At 43.2% G+C, this 25,520-nt stretch overlaps 1 protein-coding gene across 5 annotated transcripts in view; it reads right to left on the reverse strand.

Annotated features, from left to right (window-relative positions):
* The window catches only part of MAGI3 (membrane associated guanylate kinase, WW and PDZ domain containing 3), a 75,856-nt gene that overhangs the window by 35,928 nt on the left and 14,408 nt on the right, over window positions 1-25,520 (reverse strand). For all 5 annotated transcript variants that reach the window (XM_075521715.1, XM_075521714.1, XM_075521716.1 and 2 more), the window contains exon 2: window positions 1,072-1,188. In XM_075521715.1, the coding sequence (XP_075377830.1) occupies window positions 1,072-1,188 (117 nt within the window). The remainder of the gene's footprint in view (window positions 1-1,071; window positions 1,189-25,520) is intronic.

The following is a 25,520-nucleotide window of genomic DNA, read 5'->3' on the forward strand; positions in this document are numbered from 1 at the left end:
CCTTTCACTATTACTATCTTTTAAGAAAGTCACAAGCTCTTGGGCACACTCAATATGATAATGATGCTAAATTGAGAATGGAATTCCTGTAGTTACAAAAACATTACTTGATAAACTTTTAAGCTTTTAGTGCAGTGAATATTTAAATACAATCAGCGATGAACCCTTTTAATCAGTGAACCTTTGAGACAAGGTAAAGGATGATCTTGTGATAATTAAGAAATGAAATGGCCCAGAGGGTGAGAAGCAACGACAGGATGCTTGGCAGCTGTCAGAGCGTCCTGTACCTTGAACGGTGCTTCTAGAAACCTCCACTCGTGGGAGCAGTAACCTTCAGGCACCTCGCTAAAGGCAAGTTAACGCCCATGTTGGCTGGACCGAGAGGTGCTAGCAGAGCTCAGAGCAGAAGGGCTGGCATAACTGATGAGACAGGCCCATCCAGATTCTCTGACTAATTAATTCTCGCTGCGACACTAAAGTTTGTCCATGCGCTGTTCCTTCCTCTTCTTGGGCCGTGGATTCGCTCTCCCTCTTGCTGCCACCTCCTTGTACTGTCTCCTCAGGATGAGCAAAAACCAGTTCCCCTGTATCTTCTGTCATTGCAACCCTTTCTGCATATAATCCCACCTGCAACTCTCCTTCCAGCTGCGCTACTCTGCCTAATGCATGTGGCTCTCTCGAGGCCTAAGTTTCCTCTTTGTGCAAAAAACAACACATTGCCAAAAATCAGGACGTGTTTGCACTGCTTGGTCATGCTGAGGAAGGTTTATTTCCCATGGTTTCTGTGGTTATTCTAACAACAACTGACAAACGTCTGATGAGTGAAACACAAATATTCCTGAAACACTCTTAGCTTTGAATGCTGAAGTTTTCGCTGTTTTGTCCGTCCATACTGGCCATACCTTTTCATTGCAACTTAAGATATGAACCTACTCTAGTAAAGCCACTTACAGAAGTTCCTGTTGCAAGGTAAAACTATAAACCAGATTAGGAGAGAAGGCATTTAAAGCTCTTGAATTATGTGATGGTTAGCAGGAACAGATCAAATGAGGCTGATCTTTACATACTTACAAGGGATGGTTCTCAAGTAGAGATTGTCTCTGATCACTTGCTGGAGTTTATGGTCTATTGAGCCCTTCTGGAACTGAAGGCTCAAGTAGTGGCGCAAGTCTTTGTTGATGACTTTTCCTTAAAAAACAACAAACAAGAATAACTTGTAAAAATTAAGCAGGACATCGCAACAAGAATGGCATTTCACTGCTATAAACGTTTCAAAGAAAGAAAGCAGCAGAAAGAGTTGGGCTGCTTTCAATGCAACAACCTGAATGGAAAAGCCCTTCTATGCTACTGAAGCCTGACTCTCTGCTGGTGTAAATTGGCACGGTGACTTTAAGCATAACTGAGCAACAACCATCCAACCTCAGTAACTCCCAAGCAAGACAGTGACAATATTCTGGAATTGTTCTGAAATTAAGAAGTATTCTAATACAAAATCTATTACCAAAATCAAAAGTCTCTACAGACAGCAAACTGCTTCAAAATATAGCGATAATATTTTCTATTCAATTTATACCTACTGGTTAGGCACCTGAACTTGGTATTTTGTCACATGGGAACCTACATTCTTGCTACCATAAAAAGAAAGTATTTTCTTTTTAAAAACATTGCATGATAGAAGAGGGGTTTTTTTACAATTATTCCTTTGCAATACTTCTGTCAGGTATCATTAGCGAATCTGTCATATCGCTAGATAACCACGGCCCCTTCAGCACACAAATAACTGAGCTCTTGTATTACTGCTTCATCCTTCTGACAGAAGGGTACAAAACAATCTTTTGTACCCTGTCATCTTCCCAGAAAGCACATTAAAAAGGGTTCAGTGACCTTGATAAATTTAAGTTACATACTACAGCAGAACACTCAGGGCTTTAGGGAAAAAGACTCTTAGTCTTTGTCTTCAAAACCCAACCTAGGAGCTGGCCAGTAGCAGGCACATGCTGGTGCATCACAACAGCAGGAACAACAGCCAGAACACACAACTGCTCCTGTTAAGTTAGGTCAGCGACAGGTTACGAAATGCATAAACCTGCCATAGGAGGGATTCTGACAGGAGCCTCTGAAGCCTGCTGAGACCTGCTGCTGAAGAGACCACCGCAAAAGGCCTAAGAATGAAATGGGGCACACACCCACATCAGTCTTAATACAAAGCTCACCCATACTTTAAACCGAGATTACTGTACTTAGATGAAATGTCAAATTTGGAAAAAACCCAATGAACCAAAACCACCGAAGCCCAAAAACCCTTCCACCACCACTCACCAAGTTTTCCCAACCGCATGTCACTGCTGCAAAGTCAGTTGCACATTTTGGTTTTGGCAAGTTTATACTTTGCCTTCCCTTTCTGCCAAGTTAAGGGCAGATACACACCTTACACACGTCTTTCAAACATTACCTTGGCTACCACCATTCATTTACGGCAAACCGTACTTCAGTTTGCACCCTTTTCCCTCCAAGCTAAACAGCAGCATGCTGGAAAGTATTTAAAAGTGAAACCAAGATTACCTATCAGCCCTCTCTTCATAGAGGTCTGTGCTATCCATAAATTAACCAGAACACAAAGAAACCACCCTAAGCCCCCCAGCAAACAAAGAAAAAGCCCACCACGCACATGCCCCCAGGAACACAGGCAGGACACCCAGGGCTTAACGCCAGCCCTGCGCTCCAAACGAAGCCCATTTCTCACCCCCCTTAACCCCGTCATTTATTTTAAAATTACGTCCAGAAACACAAAAGGCATTCTACAGCACTGAGAGGACACTGCACCACAGTCCTCACGGCTTTCCAGGGGTTATACAAGCGGTACAGTCATTCCCACTGACGTGGGTGGGGTGAGCAGCATCCCCCGTCCCCCCGACTCCTTCCCAAACACAAAACTTGCAGCAGTTCTGCGGCTCCCCCGGGTCCGACGCTCTCTGTTGTTATGACAGCGAGCCCCCAGCTCAATTCCCTATTTTGCCATTATGAGCTGTTCTTTGTAAAACTTTGGATTCGCTTCCTGCAGCATAATGAGCAAAACATGTCATGGAAAATGAAAACAAATGGTGTAATCTCCAGAAAGAAAAGTATTTTCCATTTGTTACTACAAATCACTTTATTGTTTGTAGACAAGATGGTTTCTCAACATTAAAAAATGTTTTACCACTCAAATGGTCCATCCATCTCCCTGTCAAAGCCAGATCTATAGCGCTGCACTGTAACAATACAAGCATATTTCACTTAAGCAGATCAATACACACGTATTTCTCTCAGGCAGATGAATCTGGCTCTTAGCTACGTTCAGAACATTGCATGTCAGAAAAACTTGGCGAGGTGAAAAGCTGTACTGGATGTAGAATTAAAGGACTTCATTTATTCACTGATCTTACCCTCTTCATGTTTTAAAATTTAAAAGCTCATAAACCCTCTTCAGTAAATATCAACTCAGTCCAAAAAAAAGTAAAAGCAAAGCTGCTACTAAGGATGTGCCGACATTGAGGGGTTAATCTGAACATTAAAACCTTCAAGACTGGACTATACTCTGAGACCAAGACAACTAACTTGAAGATTGAAAGGATTGCCTGGGGAAAACAGAAGAAAGTCAAACAAAACAGCAGGCAGAGAAAAAAATGACAGAAAGTCACATAGAGAATGGTGTGCATCAGAAAGCAGAAAAATAAAGTAATAGTAAGGATGCTTTAGGCAACCTCCAGAGCTTGTTCTTATGCAAAAGCCAGATATTTCCCCCTTCAGGAGCTGAACGCACTCCTTGACGTTGTTTCATGCAGGCTTTTAGGAGAACCTCATCTATCAGACTCTCCGAAATGACCTAATAAATGTCGGGTTGGTGTTTGCTGTGCTGCTGAGCTGTCTCTGGAGGATGACACATGCAACACAGGGACCAGTCAAGAGGAATAATGTACTTTATACCATTCAGGTTCTGCAAGAGGAACAGGCACAAGCATCTTGTTCTCTGTTTTAATTTCAATTAACCACAAAGCAACTGTTTAAATGAGGATATGCACGCTGCAGTTCAGTAAGGAAAACTAAGTGACTGCAGAACAAAAAAAGGCATGAGTACCACTGCAGCAAAATAGAGTCCTGTGAAGGACAGAGGCAACTATGAGTGACAGAGACATTGCAAAAAACACGGGCAGTGGCTTGCATTTCTCTTGCCACCCCACAAACCACAACAGTAAAGCTGCCTTTGCTGCTGTACCTAAGCAGGATGAAGATAGCTATTTATACATCTAACCTGTCATGGGAACACTAAAGTATACATCCTGCAATGAGTATTGCCATGGGGCTGCTAGAACTCAACACAAAGTCGTCCATTTCTATATCAGCAATGTTGGTGAAAGAGCAAAGCTCAAATTCTAAATACGCAAATAAATTCTAAGCATTCAATCTGTGAAGATTTTCTGTTGCTGCCCAAGAGTAAGTCACAGCAAAATAACGTCACAAGGACATCTGGCTAACGCTGCTGGTCCATGGAATGTCTGCGACATCCCCCGCAGATCACTCTGAAGACCACGTGGAAATCCTCCGTGTCGTTTTGATGCAAACTTTATGCAGACAGACATAGGTGACAACTTTCTCGAGGTGTGGCACATCGTATTCACTGCACTACGCGGGGAGCTATACTCTGAAGTTTCCATGCCAACACCTCCTACAGTGGCATCTATACGTTAATAAGGAGCTGCAATGCTGATGGACCAATGAATGAGTTCATGGCGTTTTCTCTCAAACTTCTGGAAAAATGCTCTACTGTTAATTATAAAAGCAATTTTGCAAAGTAGGAGTTTACTAAAAGCATACTACTTTCCTATTAAACTATATAATTCATTGCTAGGCTTACCCTTTCCCTGTAGCATTTAGCACAAACACGTATTTTAAGGGAAGAGACGTGAAAACGGAACCGCATTTCCCCGTTCTCGGAGTACCCTTTGAAAACGCCCGACTGCAGCCCCGGAGGGTCCCACTGCCGAGCTGAAGGGCAAAGAACCCCACGAGCCCACGGCAGGCAGGGCGGCAGCCGGGTGTCCCCGGCCGGGGGGAACGGGCCCCGCCGGCCGCCCGCCCCGGAGCCCCGCGCCCCCGCAGGCCCCGCGCCCCGAGGCCTGCTCGCGGGCCCGCGCCCAGGCGGCGGCGGGGCAGGGCCGCTCCCGCGGCAGTCTGCCGCCACCTCCCGGCTGCGGGGCCGGGCCGCCCGCCCCGCGGGGCCCGCCGCGAGCGGAGCTGCCGGGAGGCGGCCTCGGGCAGGGCCCGCCCGCGGGACGGGACGGGACGGGACGGGACGGAGCGAGCCCCGCGGCCAGGCCGGGCCCGCGGCGGGAGCGCAGCGGCGCAGGCCTGCTCGGGGAGCGCGAAGGAACTCCCGCCTCTCCGCCGGCCGCTGCCCGCCCCCGGGGCCTGCCTCCGAGCCTGGCCGCAGGGCTTGAGGCGTGAAAGGGCGAGAAAGGCGCGACTGGTACCGCTCCGCAATCCGGCTTCTCATGGGAAAAGCAGAGGAGAAACGTAAACAGAATTTCGTAGTGTAAATTCAGAATTTCACAAACGCAAACAGAATTCCATACCGGCCAAGGTTACACTCGGCTGCGGGATGTGTTACATAAGCTGTGACTGCAAAAGGCAACCCAGAATATGAAAATTCCACGTGAAACACACATTAAGGTCTAATAAAACAGCTAAATGGCTTTGTTCAGAAGCAGCTAACTAAAATAGGAATTATCAGGGTTGAACAAGTGGAAAACAGTTAATGTTTAATTAAAACTAGGCTACCGATACATAAAGTAAGATTAAGCAATCTTTGACATGACAAAGCAAAAGCCATTTAAAGAAACGTCCAGCTACACAAAGCAGATACGTTGCATTAGGAAACCAGAGTTGTAATTAGTGTGCAACACATTAACTTTATGATATTCCTCAGCAACTACTCACATATGATAATTTAATACAAGTTACAGATGCGAACACATGCATTCACTGAACACAATAAATGATTTCTAAAAGCATGCAGGAGAATCACCGTGTTCACAGAACATGGAGAAGATGGAAAAGCCCAGCAGTAACACAGCCTTCAGCACTCGCTCTGCAATGCTGCCCACCAGCACACGCACACCTACGTCCTCAGGACGAGAAACACGTGGGAGGTTCAAATTATTGCAATCACATTAGAAAGAGACAGCAACATTTTGAGAATGTCTGATCCAGTCAGCAGGTGTCATTTTGCTCAGCTTGGGGGGCAGAAACGTCGATGGATTACTGTGCAAAAGTCTGCTTCTCCTTACACGGAAGAAGAGGGGCCAGCGGCCCCGAGACCGCCGAGGAGGAAGGCTGAGACTGACAGCACTGCTCGGCAGCTCGTGCCCCAGCGCTACGACCCACCGAGGGCTCCGCGGACACGCTCCCACTCAACACCTCCCTGTCCCTCTTCCAGGTCATGGGTGCAAGAACCTAAGTTGGGACTCTGCCCCTTACAGAGAGGAGCTCCCTCGGAAAATTCAGGCCAGTAAGGAAGTTGAGACGACGGCCACATCTGGGCCAGCGATCCGTCTGGGAACAGAGATCCCGGTCCTGTTACGGGCTGAGCTCCACTCAAGGTGGTTTCTGCTTATGCACTACGTAACTGCTGCTTCTTCAGAGAGCAATCAAGCCCAGCGTCAGGTGAAGCATTACCTTCTAAGAGACAAGGAGTAAGAAAATCGCCGTGTTCAGTTCTCAGGACTCAGTAAGCACCTATGCGCCATCTGTGAGTACAAGCTGCTCTGGAGTTAAGTCACTGCAAAGATGTTCAAAGGACCAAAAGCAGATAGTCATCTCAGGAATGTGACATGTACACATCTGCTCATCTGCCTTTTAATGCGACTCAAACAGCAGTAGGTCCACACTGCTCTGCTCCCAAAGTCGAAATTAATCACGTCTTTTGATTGCCAGATCTGACATCAGAAAAGGCCAACCATTGACTAATTCAGCGGAGATTCTCCAAAGGGCCATAGCGGGCAGGTCTCTGGCTCGGATACCATAAGGGCATCTTGATTTGCTCTATCACTGGTAGGTAGCGACATTTGTCTGAAAACAGGAATCTGTCACAAGACACAGATTTTCCCCTGACAATGAACAGAACAGACAAGGTAAAGAATGAAACTTGATTTCCCAGAACAAGCGTGGGAGAAGAGCCAAATACATTAGCAGCTTATTTTTGGATGTGAAATGCAAATGATGCATTTTACAAAGACAAAATAAAAAAACCCCTTAGATTATTAAAGGACACGAAAAAAGAGCAAAAACATATTTTAATCTGTTCTGGCCATACTGACAAGATTTCTCACCTTCTCCCTCAACCCAGGATCATTTGTAGAGCTTCGGGTTGAGAGCAGACCAACAGACAACAAGAACCAACCTCTTCTGAAATCACTGACGCCATTATCAGCAGAGGGAGAACTGGGGAATGACTTGGGAAAGTTGTTTGGTGAGGGAAGGGAAAGTCCTGAGGATGAGAAGCTGATGAGCACAGCTAAAACTGAACTGGACTATTTGAGAATACAGATTGGTATCAAAGGAGGTATTATGATTCAGAATAATGCTGTAGGGAGAAAATATTTTTAAAATATATTTCAAATTCCTCAGTAAGAGGTCTCACAAAAGCTTTCAAATATTCACCAAGATTAACAGAATCTCACTAAAGCCTGCTGGGCTGTGTGAATTTCCCTCTACTAAATGTCTGCAGAGAATAATGTGACTGAAGACAGGGACAGCAAAGATATTTTTATTAAGCCATGCTGCACTCGGCAAACTACACAAGTGTCCCCCAGAAAAACGCAGACAACATGAAACTCTGCGGACTGGAGCCACTGGCACAGGGTTAGCATCAGCTGCGACACGACTGTGGAACAGCAGAGACAGCCCTGGTTTAGGTGATGAACGTACACGGATGAGCAAGAGGCTTGGGAGCAAGCAGGGCGAACGCGGAGAGGGGGAGAGATGTGGCCTCGCACGGCGTCTGTGTGCAGAAAATAAAAATCGGTCTCATTACACAGTTCTGGAAGTTATTCCAGCATCTGGAGAAAACATGTTACAACAAAGACAAAAAAGAGTATTCGAGAAATTATCAAAACTTTCAGGCAAAGGACAATTCAAGAGAAGTCCTTTACATCGTTCTTCCTTTGAGATGAGCTTTTGTATGCAGCCCTGCCGAGCACATCCCAGCTTTCCAAAAGCTTGGAGGAGATTGCCATCTATTTGCTTTATTTCACCATGCTTTTTAATTGCATCACATAAAGGTATTTAGGAAACACTAGCCATATGAAAATCATTACCCTCCTGCATGCCGGTGTCCTACGGAGACAGATTCAGAAGAGATTCAGACTCGGGGTAGGTTTTTGCAGGCAAACCTGACCTGTTCTGCGTTCTCTCAAGCTGTCCTGCCCACCATTTTCCTGTGCAATACATCCAAGAGCTGGACATCTAATAAATATTGAAGAACTATGCAAATAGCTACATTTATGAGACTGATTTTACAAATCCCTACCAAATACTGCAAGGCATAGAGTAACGACACAAGACCAACCAGTACGGGTGGGAAGTCCCAGATCATCGGCACAGAATGAAGGAAGCGTGACTGGAGACCTCACCGACAAGCGGCAGGGCCTGCCCGAGCAGCAGAGGAAGGAATTTAATCCCTCCAAGTAACACAACTAATCCGTAAACTTTTAACTACAATAGCAAATCTTGTTTCTTTGTACTGAAGAGAAATCACAGTGCAGAGCATTTGCTGATTGCCATGCTGTGAAATAAAGGTTGTTGAACAGCTAAATGTTAGTAGTGTCAATCTTTTTTAAAGAAAATTGAATTAAGGATCTTTCATGTAGCTGAACTATGGCTGTGTCATTAAAGATACTCTCCAAATTCAGAAAAAGTAAAGGGTATGTCAGATTAATCTAATTAGATTAACATGATAGATGCAGAACAATTCATAGAAGAATTTACATAGGGTTCTATTGTACAGAAAAAAAAAAAATCTCATGGCACTTCATAGTCACAATTATCCACTAAACCAGACTCATTTACTAGTTGAAAGATGAAAAATATTAGAAAGGTTTACTTTGAAAGGCTTGTTCCATTGTAGTTTGTTATATGTTGTCCAATAAATTCTTGGTAATATATTCATATTTACAGAAATTATGGTAGAGAGAAGCCTTACAGTATTAATCAATCATTTACCATAGCATTCAAATACTAAAAGTTTGTTTTACAGTATTTCTGAAGTAAATGAAAAACTGTTTCTCCAGATTTGAGAAATAAGGTTTCCACAAACCTCCTTAGAGTATGTACATCCCACTTCACTTTGGCGATCTTATTTTTGTTAGTAATACTGGTGTTTTCTGACTGTAATTTGTAACTACGAGTTTTGACTTTTTAAGCCTACAGATTTAGGAGATTGCTCATCACTAAACATGATCAAAAGGGGCAATCAACACAAGCCTTTACAGGATGATGCCTTAAGATCTTCAGTCAAGGTGGTGACTGATTCAGGGAGACAAAGTTTCTCAATCCTCATTCTTGAACATCACAGCATACTGTGTTGTACTGTTCCCTTGAAATCTTATAGGGCTGCAAATGTTCTACCAACAAACCAGCCCATTGTTGGTAAACCTATGCAAAAATAATTTGGCTTTGTGTTTGCTTATGAACTTGATCATTAAAGCATTTCAAGTTTTGAAGATAACTAAAATATGCTTTGGAAGGCATACCCCCAAACAATCTTTAAGAAATACAAAAAGCATTGGCAAGTAATGCATTGTTTATTCTGAAAAACACTGGGAGCTGAGAAGGACAAGAGATGACAAGTAAACAGTGGGAGCCTGTATGCAATCCTCCAGGTTTTTATTTTTGGCAGCATAGAAACAGCAAAGTCAACTGTAATAGAAGCCTCTAGATTGTGAACATCCATGGCTGGGCTCCTCATCTACCATAAAAAAACCAAACCAAACCAAAACCAAACCAACCAAAAAAACCCCACCACACTATTGGTTAGTGCAAAAGAAAGAAGAAAGAAAATATTGGCAGAACATAGATGGCGTTTCGATGGAGTCTTTCAGTGCCATTTGGTTAGTATATGAAAATAACACTTGTTACCCAACCAACAATTGCCTCCGTTTGCAAATAGATGCATCATAGTTGGCTGAATCTTGGAAGTGAAGAATAAGGATCCAGCCCTGTGCAATCAAGAGGTTTTTAACAGACAAGCACCACCTTCTACCACCTACCCCGAGCTCATCACCCCCCGCTCCAGAGCACGAAGCGTCTATGGGCAGGGTGGGGGGGACGCTCCCCTGCACCCAGGGAGGGCAGCTCCCATCTAACCACAAACCACAACAAATATGGCTTTTCTTTAAACCACCTAAAAGCAAGAGCATTTTGCTCACGTGCCAGAACACACTGAACAAGGACAGCATCAGTAAAGCTCAAGTGCCAAGCCCTGGACTGCTGGGGCTCAAGAAGCACAAGCCGAGAGCTCCCGGCAGACGGGCTGCCCCTTCCCTCCAATCCGCTCCTCGGACGCTGCCACGTCTCCGCAAGGACACCTGCGGCCGGCCCACGCACGGCAGGACGGCCACACACACCACTTCGGAATCACAGAAAAAGTTGTAAATTAAGACCAGCTGCATTTGGAAACCCGTATGTAGGACAACAACAGATAAAGGCTCTACCGGCCTCAAAAACAAGTAGCATTTTGCAGCAATGCTATTTCAGTTACAAGACTATCCTTCACTACAGCCTAGGACAATTTTGTGAAGAGGCTTTTATCTCTTCAGGAAAATAAAATATATACATTTAGTGGGGTTAACATGAAACGAAATATACATGTAAAAAACCGAAAATATTAGTACACTGAGAGATTATGAGAAATGTTGGCAGTTACTGGTGGACCACACAGTCAGTTCATTATTTTTCACTGAATGCTACTTTTTCTTTTCTGTATCTCCTTATATTTGTAGACTTTCTCAGCCTATGCACGATTTCTGTGGAATGACAGCAGACGTCATTTTAAGTTGGTTTTGTGTGTTGCATTGGTAGCAAAAAAGCTTTCATAGCCCAATATATTTTCTGCCTACAACCTTAAGGATTTTTTAAATCAAAATCCTTCGAGTGAAGTTGAAACTTTCAGATGCCAGCTTCAAGTATACTAATATCTGATATGATTATAGTAACACATTGCACGCACACAAAAATCCATTAACCATGGAAGTACAGTCAGGAGAATTACCAATGGGTAGGGTTTTCTCCAACAATGCCAAGTATTTTAATGTACCATTATTAAATAGGAGAATGGCAGGGCACAAGAACTGTACAGCTGTTTCTGATATAAGATCAGACACTGAAGGAGATAGAACTCAAATGAGTTAAAATAATGAATGGGTTTCAAATAAAATGCAAAATAACCATTTCCTTCAACTTAATAGTGGGGAAGAAAAATGCAGAAGAATTTTCCACAAGACAATAGTTTGAGCTTTTATATTATATATGGAGACTTTCCTCTCCTCTCTTTGATTTGGTATTTCCTTGAGAAGTGAAGAAAGCACTGAACAGATCAACAATCTTTTGCCTATGTATAAAGATTTGCTCTATTTTCAAGAGATATTTGAATTCTCTACTTCTCTCAAGACCCTTCCTCGCACTTCACTGGGAGGCAGCATGTATCCTACTTAATTCACAGGAAAGGTGGAATGTTTTACAACTTTCTGAAACAACTAAGACCCACTGCAGAGAATTTGGTTTTAATTACCGTGGAGTCGTACCTAAAAGCAGAGATATGCTCTGTTCTCAGCTTACAGACAGCATTTTGTACTTTGATCCTATTATGATGGCTGGGGGAAGAGTCAGTGAAGAGTGTCTGTGCGGAAAGTCACCCTTGAGACATCACCGTTGATAGACCAGGTGAAACTGTCCTCCTTGCAGGTCAGCAGGGAAAGGCATCCTTCCCTCTGGCTCCGGCTGTAGCTGCTCTTTCTCCTCACCTCCGCTGCCGTTCTGCTCATCCCTGTCCTCCTCACTTTGTAGCAGTCCCCACAATACTCCATCCGCTGAAGTGGCACATGATTTCCATCTCAAATAAGATGTGTTTGCACTGATGACGAAGAACAAGAATCCAGACAAACTGCACCCTGTAAGCCTCTGCCACTGCCAGATTTAAGACAAAGACAAGGATTTACAGGGATATCTGGAAAGCTCACTGAACACAGCCTGGGAGCTTGAAACACCTCACAAAACAAGACTTAGATTTGCAAAATCTAACTATGCCTCTCAAAGTAAGACAGAAGTGTAAAGCATGAGAGGCAACAGGTTTTTGACATCATGACAGTAGATGAATACAAACACACTGAGCAGGACAGAACATGACCTAATTGAACCACGATGCAGGTGATGGAGCCTGTACAGTGACACACAAATGGGCTCAAACACGTTAAAAGAGCGTGTTACAACAGTCTAAAGGGTCAAAACAACAATTAGAATTTGTAATAAGCAAACATGTTCAAATAATTAAAAATACAGGGTTGTTTTAATAGCACTGACTACTTTATTAAGGCTTCCTAATTACGCACTCAATCCCTTGCTGAGTGCTAATCACTGCAACTCACGACACCTACAGAGACTGTCTGGCATGAGTAGTATCTGTCACTGGAACACTCATGCTGTAAAGTTAAATACAGACACTGGAGCCATGAAATCAGAGCCCTCTGTAGCTGTCATAGGTTATAATAATACATAAATCATTTAGTCTGCTCTTAATTGAGCAGACACAGAACCAGAACACTCCAAAACAAAGATTAGTAACCTTAACAATAGAGGTGATTTTCCTCAGGGTAACTATGGCTTGGTTTTCCTGATTTATAAACAATCTTCCATTCGTTCCCTTAAATTTACAATGTGAGGTTTTAGTTTATTCACACTAGAGAAAATGATTTACTGAGACAGCAAACAAACCAATTTGCTCCAGAAAGCACAATTAACATATACAACTGAACAAAATGTTACTTGAGTCCCAAAACTGTTCTAATATTAATGCTTCCCTTTGATAATCTGGAGCTAATGTGCAAATTCAAAGTTACCGACATTTAATAAGTATTGTTTCAATAGGGATTGTTTCACAAGGGATTCCACACAAGGCACTTGCAGCTTAACCTATTGTAGTGTTTGGCAAAAATTGTTTGCCCGCGTGTTTGTCCTAACATAGCATCACATTTCAGACACTGACGTACGTATAACATACCATATCTTATTGCTTAAGCAGCGTGCAGTTCTATAGAATGACACATTTCAGTCACATCCCCAAAGAAAAACGTCCTTGCAGCTGCGCTGTGTTACACAAGCGATTTAATCTGTTTGGGACTTGGCACTGTTTTCCCAGCATAAGGGTATATGTTCACATGCCAAGACCTTCCACCCCCCAGTGTTCTGATTAGAATAGAACTTATGCAAATCATAGACAGATTTATTTTTAGACTGCTTTCCATAGGAAGCAAGACATGCAATTACACTCTGCATAATTTCTAGGCCCACTAACCTATTTCAGTCTGGAGTTTGGCAGAGCAGGAGCCTGACAAAGACACTATATTCACAAAGATGCTGTGTGTCTGTTCTCCTGGAACAGAACAGAGCTCCTGGGTGACCATACAACACGGGCAACAGAAAACGTTCACAGCAAAGGCATCCTTCAGCTGTGTCCGCAAGTGGCAGCGCAAGGTCCGTCGTAGCTGGACCATACACCAAGTTTACACAACAGCAAACTGGGCTCGCAAATATGGTACCCATCCCAAACATCCCTGCTTCGCATCGCTTTCAAGCACAACAGTTCTCCTAACAGTGCGGTTCATTCCCACACGCTGGCCCATGCGGAAACGTCATCGATGGGCTCTCTGGGCACGCAGCACTGTTGGGCTCCTCAAGCCCCACTTACTGGAGGACCCCTGAGCTCCAGCCAGGCCAGGGACCCCACTGAGCACTGGGAACACAGGCCAAGGAGCAATTCCTGCTCCGAGGAACGGAGTCATCATGTAGATTTTACGAAGGAATCGGAGCTTCTCGAACTGGCTTTTCAAGCAGCTCGGGAAATCCCCACACTCCCAGAGGCAGGCTGTGGCGTTCCCAATGGATAGCTTGAGCTTCGCCAGAGAGAGGCAGTTCAGCAGTAAATTCCAGCTGCAGATCACACAGCTGTGCCTCACTGCACTCCCAAGGACTCCCAGGAACTTAAAACCACCAGCACCTAAGTGCTAGGTCAGCACTCCTCTGCATCAAATTAACAGATGTGCCATGTCACAGCAGTATTGATTAGAGACATCTCAAAGTTTACTTGGAAAACAACAACCCCCAGTTCTCTCTGCGCAATATGGACAGTCAGCAAAATCCCTGTAACTCCAGATGTGCACTGGCCATGACTAATGTTAATGCCCGACTCATGCAGAGTTCACATGGCAATTCTGCATCAAGAGACGCTTTATTCAGCCTGCTACAACAGCTGAGGATCAGGGGCACGCCAGCATGCACCGCAGTGCTCCGGTGAGAAATGGAGGAGACGTCCCTGCAGACAGCCCAGGCAGTGCCCGTGGGAACCACGCACGGGCTGCAGCAGCACGGGGGCTGCAGAGCGTTTCTCACAGACACCCTCTTTGCACAAGCATGGCTGGAGGGAAACAGGTTTATGTTACTCAGACCTTTCAACACGTTTCTCAGCTAAAACAAGCTTGTTACAGAAAAATATCAATGCTGACGTTTTGAAGTGCTGGTATAAACAGCACTGCAACTTTTAGCTTGCCTAAGTCACACCATTTTCATAAAAATAAAATATGAAAGGGACTTTCTCTCAAAACACAACCTACAAAACAGCACTTAGTATCAACTGTGGTTAAGTTATACCCTTAAGGAATCTTACAAAATCTAAAATTTTCCCCAGAATGCCTCTGAGAACGTACTAAACGTGCACTATACACTTTTACAGTAAGTGTACCCCAATCACAGCGTTACTACACAGCAAGCTAAAAACAAGAAAAAAATAATTCAAGACCTACCAACATTGTTCAAAATACTTTAAAAATCTTCCAATTCAGAAAATAAGGTAATTCTCACTTCCACCTGTATGAAGACACCAGTCAAGTGACTTTTCCATCACTTATTTTATACTTTTCACATGCAGACGTAGTGCCAAAAGAGAGCCAAGAGGCTCGTCCCAGCCACCTACAGAACAGGGGTCAGCTACCAGCAAAGCGCATCAGGAGACACTAGCAAGCTCCTACCTTGTCCGCAGAGACCGAGCACACATTATCTGTCACACACCCACGAATCTCACTGGTTTCACTCGAACTACAATTTTGTTACAACTTAGTTTTGCAGGGAAGCTTGTGTTTATGATCTTGACGGCATGCTGCTGTTGAAGTAATCACATAAGGAAAGAACACTTCCCTATGTGTTAAGTTAATCATCATGTGATATTAAAAATGAAAGGAATTTATCTTTTCCCTTGCACAGCATGTCCTATTATTTCATCACTATTCATTTAATAAGATTTATTTTCAGTTATGGCACCCAGGATTTTCAATTAAATATGAAATAGTGCTTTCTCTGAGAAGAGCAAGCGTGAAGAGCTAGATGCCAGCAAAGAGGAACTGCTCAGCCTTTGAGATTCAATTGCTTCCTAGCAAAGTACAAGCAAGAACTGAAATTGCCCAGGCAGCCCTAGCGCAGCCCATTGCAACTCTTCGCTGCAGAAACCCAGCTCCACGGCCGGGCGGATCAGAGCAGTTACCCTGGCGCAATCGCATGGAAGGTGCCGATTCACGAACTCCAAAGCCAGTCGTGGGAGTGGTGTAAGTCATCACCGCTGAAAGCTACTGAAGAGCTGTCAGAAGCAACGGTGAACTCACTTCCGTGGTCTGGCGTATTAATTTGAATTTCTAACAAACTCGGGCAGCTGAGGCTGACATATTCCTTCTTGCTACTTATGCTCCAGGAGAAGCAAGGTAAGACAGGTACTTGGGGTGCGAAACTGCGGCGAGCACTGCCTGCCCAAGCTCGCTCCCAAGCATCTGGGGGCCCAACAGCTTCCGCCTGGTGTTCAGCACTAGGTTCGAGCAAGTGTTTAAACTTCCAGCTAGTTGTTGCCTGATGTCCGCCAACGTGGGTGGCAGCTGACCAAACGCGCTTGACGCGCTCCAGAGTAGCGGGCAGGCGGGGACACAAGGAGTTCAGGCGCACCTCATCCGAACAGGGTTCCAACGCAGAGACAGGCTCCTCAACCTTCTTGCTCCTCGAGAACAGGTCTGCGCGACGGATGTGCAGTGACCGAGGGCAGACCGGCTCTAATGAGGTATCATCGAGATAAAAGAGTGTGTTATCAACCCAACTTGAAACGCAATTATGAAACCACCCATTTGCAGCAGCGATTCAGCCAACGTAATATTTTAGCAGATGAGCCTGCTGTGAAGCATAAGCTTCATTAGGCTTTAACTGATTACATCTCCTGTCCTAACTGATTGTTCATAATTTATTTTTATGGTCATGCAGGCAGAGAATTTGCAACATAAAGCAGGAACCACTACGCTGATGCAAAACAATGCAGTAGCTTTAAATTTACAGGAGGATATAGATATTGAAGACTTCCAATTTACTGAAAAAATTTGATTCATTATTGTTCCCACTCTAAAATGTTCCATAAATGAAAGTGTTTGGACCCTGGAGGACTCAGAAAAAAAAACGTGTGTGAACTAAAAGTGATTTAGTAAATCAAATAGTTGAACAATTCCTATCCTACAGATTAAGCACACACAAAATCACAAAAATAGACACAACTCCATTCTAAGAACAAAGCTCAACTATTAGATTCCAACAAAAATGGCCTTTTTTTTTTTACCAAAAGTACAATTATTATAACGTAATTAGATATTATTTTCTCTCTAGGGCAACACTAGTAGCAGCAAAAAAATTAGAAAGATTCAGCTGCACTGTGTACATTTGAGTCCACATTGCAACACTTGCTTTTTTTCCATAAAAAGTATCTAGAACCAAGAATTATTTGGATATTTACTGTACCGATTTAGTTTAACAGCAAGTGGTAAAGAAAGAGGAAAACAGACGCAAACACGCCAGTTAGTCAAGAGCCGCGCCGAGGCTCAGCCATCCTCCAGACCCTCCTGGCCCCAGGGCTCCAGCCAGCGCCGTAAGCCAGCTCACCGCGAGAGGCAACGCCGGCTCCAGGGAGGAACCACATCCTGGTCAAAGGACTTTTCCTATCCACCAGCCCCACATCCCCAGACGACGAGCAGCACAGACACAGAAGGCAACACAAAAGGAAATACAATATTGCGGACAGGTAAGGAAACAAAGCAGACTTTGCAATTTGAAGGGTATACGTAGAGCGAGACCTGTAACGGGTGGGAAGCGAAGCCCACGGTCTAACCATGTTGGTCATCGCAAAGCTGCCAAACAAAAATAATGTTATTATGGGAACAGCTACCTTCCTACAGCTCTGTCTTTTACCTTGGCATTTCCTGGGAACAAGTGACTGTGAGCCTATCGGGAGATACAGCTCAGCTTTTTAGACGATAGCTACTTTGAAGAACCTCAGACAATTAGTATAATTACATTTTGTTGTTTTCCATATGCTCTATACCATGTACATGTTTCTGACATCTGACAAGAAACAGCATTTCACAGGGAATGATTGGGTTTTTCATAATATAATTAATTTAAATTAGTTTACTTCCTTGGGCAGAAACTTACTGTGTGCATAAATGCCAGTGTTCTGGATCAAAGCTCACCAAGGAATTTACTGCCAGGATTATAGAAAAAATATTTTTTGCTTGAAACATAATATAAACTCAACTATTTGGCAACCTAGTATACTCTTGAACTACAAAAAACCAATCCAGAAGCACAGTATTTGTGAGCAGTAGTAAAAATTAACAGGACTTAACTAAGAGATTAACTAACAGATAGATATCAGTGGTTTTAAGTTTTATTATTTGCATATGCTCTCACATCGTGAAGTTACTTAAGAAAGTTTAAAGCCTACTTACATTTTAAAAGTCCTTAACGATACTGTAAATTATCTTAGGCAATGCGCCATACAGACATATATACACGATACATTCAGAGCAGCACTACAGAAGAAAGCCGTCGTACTCAATACTTTCAGTCCTAATACTGAATGAAAAGCCCTGCTGTGCCAGAGTATTTTAAGATAGCTGGTTGTCAAAGCCTCCAAACACATAATCACATCTCTGGGCTAAAACCCCAACCCAGCCATCCAGTAACAGATAAACAGCACGGGGAAAACGTAACTCCTCAATCTGACTGCAGAGCAGCATGGGCACCGCCAGTGCAGATGCTGGGAGGCACAAAGGCTGCTACACCCACGCAGAAAACGCGTCTTGGTAGAGAGGTTTGTGCCTTACACCCATTATATGCACACAACAAAAACAAAATTCTAAAAATTAAGAACCTTACACTACTTCTTACACTATCAGGTAAGTGTTTCCAACGTCTTGCTGAAAATATCATGTTTTTATTCCTTATGTCAGTTCCTGCACTGTCCTAACAGTACCCAGCACGTGTAAACAAGGACTGAACCAGTTCAACCACGGAAGCAGCTTTTTTCAGAAACAGCCAGTGAGCAAGACAAAAACAAACCCAACTAACCAACCCCCCGTCAACAACTCTTCCCTTTCAGGAACTCCTCGCACCCTTATGCACCAAGTCTGACCTGATTTAAATCTGCACCCATGGGAACCTGCCGCGGGGCTGTGCACAGCGCTGCAGCCGTGTCCAGCGCACAAAGCCACCCTGTGAACACGTGGATCAATTCCAGCATTCAACTTGAAAATCCATGCACCTTCCCATCATCTGTCTGCATGAACACACATCTAAAACCAGCTGTATCGCCAGGGCAGCTACTGTGGAATCTAAATGTTAATTTTGTATTTTGGAAATACATCTTTGATCTAATAAATCCCCTTATATCCATGTGCTAAAAAGTAGTGTTCACAACTTGCACACTTTCTCCAAATTTACTCTTCAAACTGTTATAACCTGTGACGAGTAACTCGTCAGAAAAACACGGTTGTGCTACCTTGTTGGACAGCGGGGGCAAGAAGGGCATTGAAGGGGGTAAAAAAGGGAAGGATGACAGTATTCATAGCCTAGCACATACTCATTTATTTCTCTAATGAGGGGGAAAAAAAAGGCATTGCAGAAGAGAGTTATTCCAGAGGGCACACTGTTGTAACTGCAGCCGCAGCTCTAAATTATATAGCCAGAAGGTCATAATGATCTTTATCTTCCTCCTTTGCACGCACTCACCCATAGATACAACAATGGCAACTCCACTCCAGTAACAGAGTTAACCTTAATCTTTAAAAGTTAACTTTAAATGGCTGTCTCTTTTTTGTCAGTTCCTCTGCTTTGCTGCTGCTGGCTAAACATCTTCACATAACAGCAGGTAAAAACTCCACAACACTAACGATTATTTTCCTTTATGGACAGTTTATGTTCAGATATCCCTGCTGTGGCTCTCATGTCATTCAAAATTACGATGCGCCCCATGCTTAGAAAACAGAAATGTTATATTTTACCAACAAAGGGTTACAGAGTTCTCAGTCAGTTCAACTGACCTTGGTATGACTTACCCACAACACAGCCAGCTCTTCAGCAACACAGATGGTTGAACTGATGTTGCCAATGTTTTAAGCTCAGAAAATGCTTCTTTTTTTAAAAAAAATTATTATTATTATTTCCCCATGCTGTGTTTACTGTTTTACATATGCCTCTGACTGCCAAGGAATTGTTAACTAATCACCATGAGATTCATTTTGTTAGTACACAGCTGGGTACTTCGTCATGCAACATCTGCTTCTCAGCATTTCTTCTTTTTCTTATCTATCAGTAGTTTGTAAGAAAACAGTCTCAACGGAGTCAGTCAGTCAGCATGTGGAAAAAGAAGCTAGTAAATGAGTTTATTAACTAACAGCTATTAATACATAAACCTTCAGATTACTAATGAACCCATTTAACTTACAGCATGGAAAGCCCACCTAGAGCAGACGTGAAACAGGTAAGAAATATTCTGATTTCCTCATCGCAAGGCATTTATTAAAGACTGCTGCAACTCAGAAGGAGAACATAATGGGAATACACACACTCCTGGAGCCACCCTCCTGGAGTTCTGCAAGACCTGGTCTCCCAACCAGTTTCACATTTCGGGGCAGCCTGCTCCGAAGCCCAGCTCGCTGCCTTTCCTGCGGAGATGAGCCCTGGCCGCAGGGCAGCGCCCGACTGCGCCGGAACCGCGACGCAGAAGAGCAGCCTCACGCTGAATTCAGCAGCGGGAAGTTGCATTTTGTAGAGCATTCTGGCAGCCGCTTCTCAAGCACCTCCTGATGACCGACCGCAGGGTCGGACAGTTGCCCATCTTATGACCAAAGCCACTTAGCTCCCTCGGCCACAGAAGCTGACACGCAGTGCTCTCAGCAATTTTGAAAAGATTTATTTGCTGTCTCTCCTCTGTGCTTTTATCTGTTAAAGATTATCAAGAGAAGCTAAAAAAAAAAAACAAAAACAACCAGGTAAAATTTCCAAAGAAAGAGTTTTTACAAGGTAATCTTCTTTGAAGAAATGCTTCTGTAATGAAGTTTTCAGAAAAATCTGCATTTGAGAGACCGGCAGATTAAGAAAGGGCAAATAACCTATTAATTAAAATGATAAATCTGGTTTTCATAACCAGAACTTACTGAACATTAAACAAAACTCGCTCTTTCATTGCCACCTATGTAAACTTCTAAGCACAGACCACAGGTCAATTCTGCAGCAGACAAAGTTCTAGCTGGCACATGTCAGCATTTGTTCACCTGCGGAGAGGTCATTCTGCATGGGGAACAAGATAGCTGTATTTCCAATTATTTTTAGCTTCACAACAAACTTCTTCCGCTACTTTAAAACATGCTACAAACTAGAACTAGTTGAAGCAGAAACCAAAAGTAAGGACAGCAACTTCACAGCAAGGTAAGTGCCATTTTCACTTTTACTTTGTGCTGCCCATCATAAAAATGAGTCTATGTAAGCCATGTACAACCATACTTAAAAACCTAAACAATCTGATTTTAGAAGGTCCTCATGGGCCATGGCTACAGTCAGATACAAATGGCACTTAGCACTTCACTTGTGGTCAGCTTCCAAGCCACCTACCCTCCCTTCCCTACGTACAATAAACAGCCACAAAATTGACGTCGGCAGTGAACAAGAATCAAAGTCTAAAAGACAGGGCAGAAATCAACTGCTCCCCGGCAGATGTCCACAACAACTGAGTGGATGATAATCTATTAGATTCAGTGATGAACTTTCACCAGCTGCTTTCAGTTTAATTTTTGCCCCCGAAAGTTCGGCACAAGGTAGATGTCATAAGCAAAATAATAATGTTTGTATAGACTGAGACAGAAAGGGTCATCCAGTTACAATAATAGAAGTCTCACAGTCAGAGCACTTAGCTCTTGGATTGCGGTGCATTCAGCTCGGGAAGCTTGCCAGTCATCGTCTTTATGCAGCTGTCTCCAAAGGCTGGACTCATTTATATCTGCTTAAAGAGCTCACTAAATTCAAGACTGACACAGAAATGGAATTCTCATAAGAAAGCACTTCAAATAAAAAGACAGCTTTGAAGGCAAAGCCAAATCTAATTTCTGTTCTCAATTCACAATCAATCAGAAGGCAGCTATGGATGTACACCCCAACAGGAAAACCCAAACTGACAGCATGGTAGTTTTTTCCTGTATTTATTGCATCGTTCCCTTTTCTGTCATCCTTGTCTGACCATATAGGTTCTGCAGTAATCTTTTTGAAATGCTTTACTATCGCACAGCATGTCACAGAGCAGATACTTCTGTTACCCACAGTAGATACTTCTTATTAAAATGCTTCCTTTCTCCTTGCTTCCAGGACACACAAGAACCTGAAGGTACAAGTTTGAAAACATTACCTTTTTTGTTTGAATACAAGTATATGATACATAATATCATATACACAGACAGTCTCAGTCATTTGTTCAAACAGAACTTCCATGGAAGTTGATTTTATCTCTCTCTCTCTCAACTTACCACTATAATAAACCATACAGCTAGATGATGAACCACCACCCCGCACCTACGATCACAAGAATTACATCAAGCAACTCTGACAGCAGGTACCTGTCCTAATAGTCATCATCTCACAAAACTGTGACTGGAACGCAGTCAAGATCCTTCCTAATTTTACTCATCATACTGAGGCAGAATCAGGTAGCAGTTACATAGTTAGCACTAGTTACTAAGCAAAACCATTTAAATTCCAAAATCCACTGTTCAGTGCCCACTGGCAGCTATACAGAAACAGCGAAGAAAAGAAACCAGACATCTTGCTGCTCAAATAAATAATGTGATGAAACAGAGATTAGCTTGTCTTTAAGCTGCCAGTTTAAATTCTTACTAAGAGACTAACGGGGCTTTCCTGAAGGCACTGTCAGAGCAATCAGGTGAAACCAACGCTGTGCGTATTTGGTACGAGGCACGTCGATATCTGCTCGGAAAGCTCAGCGCCCTGTGCACTGCGCGCAGCGGGAGGGTTACTGCGCTAGGAAGAGTATTACTGGAAAGGGGCAACTGCACAATCTGTTACTGTAAAAAAACAATGCGTGTCCAACATGCGGGCTAAGAATAAATTTTGAAGAGCAAAATTTTAAATATCCTCTGCTTCTAGATTTATTTTGCAGTGTTTGCAGTAGCACTGAGGTCTTGCTAAGTCTCCAGGCATCACTTGAATTTCCTGCATTTGAATCAGATGCACATTGTTACTTCAAAAAGCAGATTTATTTTTATCTCCACATATTTGTTACATATAAGAAGCGCCTCACACTTTGCATTTAAAACTTGTACTTCCAGGTAACAATAAACACTAAATCTCTCCAGATCACTGCAAGCAGCCTGAAGAAAGGGCCCTGTTCTTGTGTCCCAATTTCAAATTCTTTAGATAAGATAGAAAGTTCTGTCAAATAACTGGGGTTTTTTTGAAAACATGCGAGGTATTGTTTGTCTTTGCCATTTCCTTAATACCCAACATCTCTGCAACCATGACCACCAGGAAGAGCAACCAACCTCTGAAGAACATAGTTCGGTTGGAAAAAAAAAAAAACAAACCACAGGTGTATTTGCCAAGAGGCAATAAATAAGGATTTCAGAACAACAAATTTTATGCCCCCAGAAGGCGATTCAACAAAGCAGGAATTGATTTAAGTCCTTCTTTTCTTTGCTGCATTTCACCCAGCATAAGAAAAAACAGTCCACAGAAAGAACTTTCTCAGGTAAAAACCCTTTTACTATTTCTGCAGCACGACACTTCACATTACGTATCAGAGTTTGATGCCTGAATGGAAGAATATCCTATTTTTAGTAGACTTTTAACTGAGAGAGGAAGCAGAGAACAGTTGGTAGTTTCTGAACACTTTAAAACTTCCCTGAGGAAATACTACATGCACTTGTGTACAAATACAGGCCAATAAAAAAGCTAACAAAGACCCCAGGATCCCGTCCTCGGGGCCACCAGTGCCCCCAGAAGGACGACCGCAGCCTGAGGGAAAGAATTCCATTTTAAGCAGTGTTCAGCACCACAGCTTAAACAGTAGCCCATCCACAAAGCAATTTTCACGTTCATTCCATGTCCCCTCGCTCCGCAAAAACCAGAGAAAGCCAATACCCTCCTGCTTCCTAACAGCCACCCCTGCCTCGACTTTTTTTTGTTACAGAATTTGTGCTAAAAATCAGACTGTTGCATGGCCAAAGTTTATTAAATTTATGCAAATCACAGCACAGTAACAGCATTCTCCAGTCTCCAGAGAGTTCCAGTTCTCAGTTTGGGATAAGGAACTGTTTGAACAGCACAAATGCTTCCAATGCTTCTTTAAAAAGCGACTGACAGTTCTGATGGTGGAGAGCTAATTTTGGGAAAACAGCTTTAAATTAAGAACAGTGCAAATCACTCATCTATGCTTATATTTAAAAAATGTGCTAAGAACACTGTTTCAACAGTACAAATACTTGTGATTTACAAATATTTGTAACTCCCAGTTCAAATCCCAAATTGAACGTTCCACCGAACCCAGGGCAGACCCTGACACCGACAAGGACTCACCAACACCTACCGACAGGGAGACACCAAACGCCATCCGAGCTGTGACGGTGGGGCATCTCACCCGCTCCCGATCAGCCTCAGAAGTACCCCTAAACTTCAAGCACCACCTGAGACAAGTCAGTCTGAGCAACACCCCGGACGGCGCCTGTGTTTGCACAGCAGCTTGCAGGTGGGTGACGTTCTTCTTCACGCATCTGGATCACCTGCGCTCCCACGTGTGCCACGGAGGGCCCTGCAGCAGGGACGAGCAGTCACCGCACTCTCACTGCCTTCTGCAAGCTATTTACTAAGGCAGAAAGATTAATATGGAAGATTCATATTAATAAGGCTATTCAGCTAGCAAAACTAAGTGACAGTGAAGTATTTTCAGTGCAGTACCTTACGGCTGAGCAGACAAATGTACCTTTTTCCCCTTACGTTACTCAATTCCGCAGTGACAAAGCAGCAAGAGTGAGAGATTTACGCTCTAAACCTCATTTTGAATCCGTACGCTTTACATAGGGGTTAGAAAAGATGTCCCTGGCTAAGGAAGGCCCCCATGTTCTGAAATATTTTGCAGAACAGAGCAGAACAAAAAGATCTAATATGCAGTACAGCGTAAACAACACTCAATCCACTGCAATTATTTGCTATTTTGATGAACACTAAGCGCCCTGCCCTAATGAATTCATTTAAGTACTAGCAGCATCTCCTAATGGGCATTAATTAAACTTTTCCAGCATCTCTGCCTTCACCAGAGAAAAGTAATTACTCACTGCTGTCCTACAGAGAGGGAAATAAAATCCACAGGATTAGGTTTTTTTATATTGAGTAAGTAGGGCAGATAGGAAAGCCTGCAATTTAGAGGCAAGTTGCTATAGTTCGTAATTCCACGACATGAGCAATACTTCAGGCCTTGCATTGAGTAAAACTGTTTCCCCGCTGCCTGTAAATAAGCCACAAAACAGGGTTTAATAATAGTACATAGGTTTGTCAAGGATGTAACTATTTGTCTTTTTCAAAATTCCTAAGAGGACACAGCACTAGCCAGTTAGCTGTTACCTTAGCTATGCTGTATAGTTTAACCACCAGCTGCATATACCCATCAGCATTTCAGACCTTATCTATCAGTGAATACATTTAAAAATATTTTTATTCATAAATACGGCATATTAATGCTTCTGTAATAAGCCACTTAAAAAGTGTGTGCATGAGTGGCATCTGAAGATGTCAGAGATCTAGAATAATGGACAACAATTTGTATTTATCAATACAAAACTGTTTTGTACAACAGGGAC

Source organism: Mycteria americana, chromosome 20 (genome assembly GCF_035582795.1).
Source record: "Mycteria americana isolate JAX WOST 10 ecotype Jacksonville Zoo and Gardens chromosome 20, USCA_MyAme_1.0, whole genome shotgun sequence".
NCBI classification, from domain to species: domain Eukaryota; kingdom Metazoa; phylum Chordata; class Aves; order Ciconiiformes; family Ciconiidae; genus Mycteria; species Mycteria americana.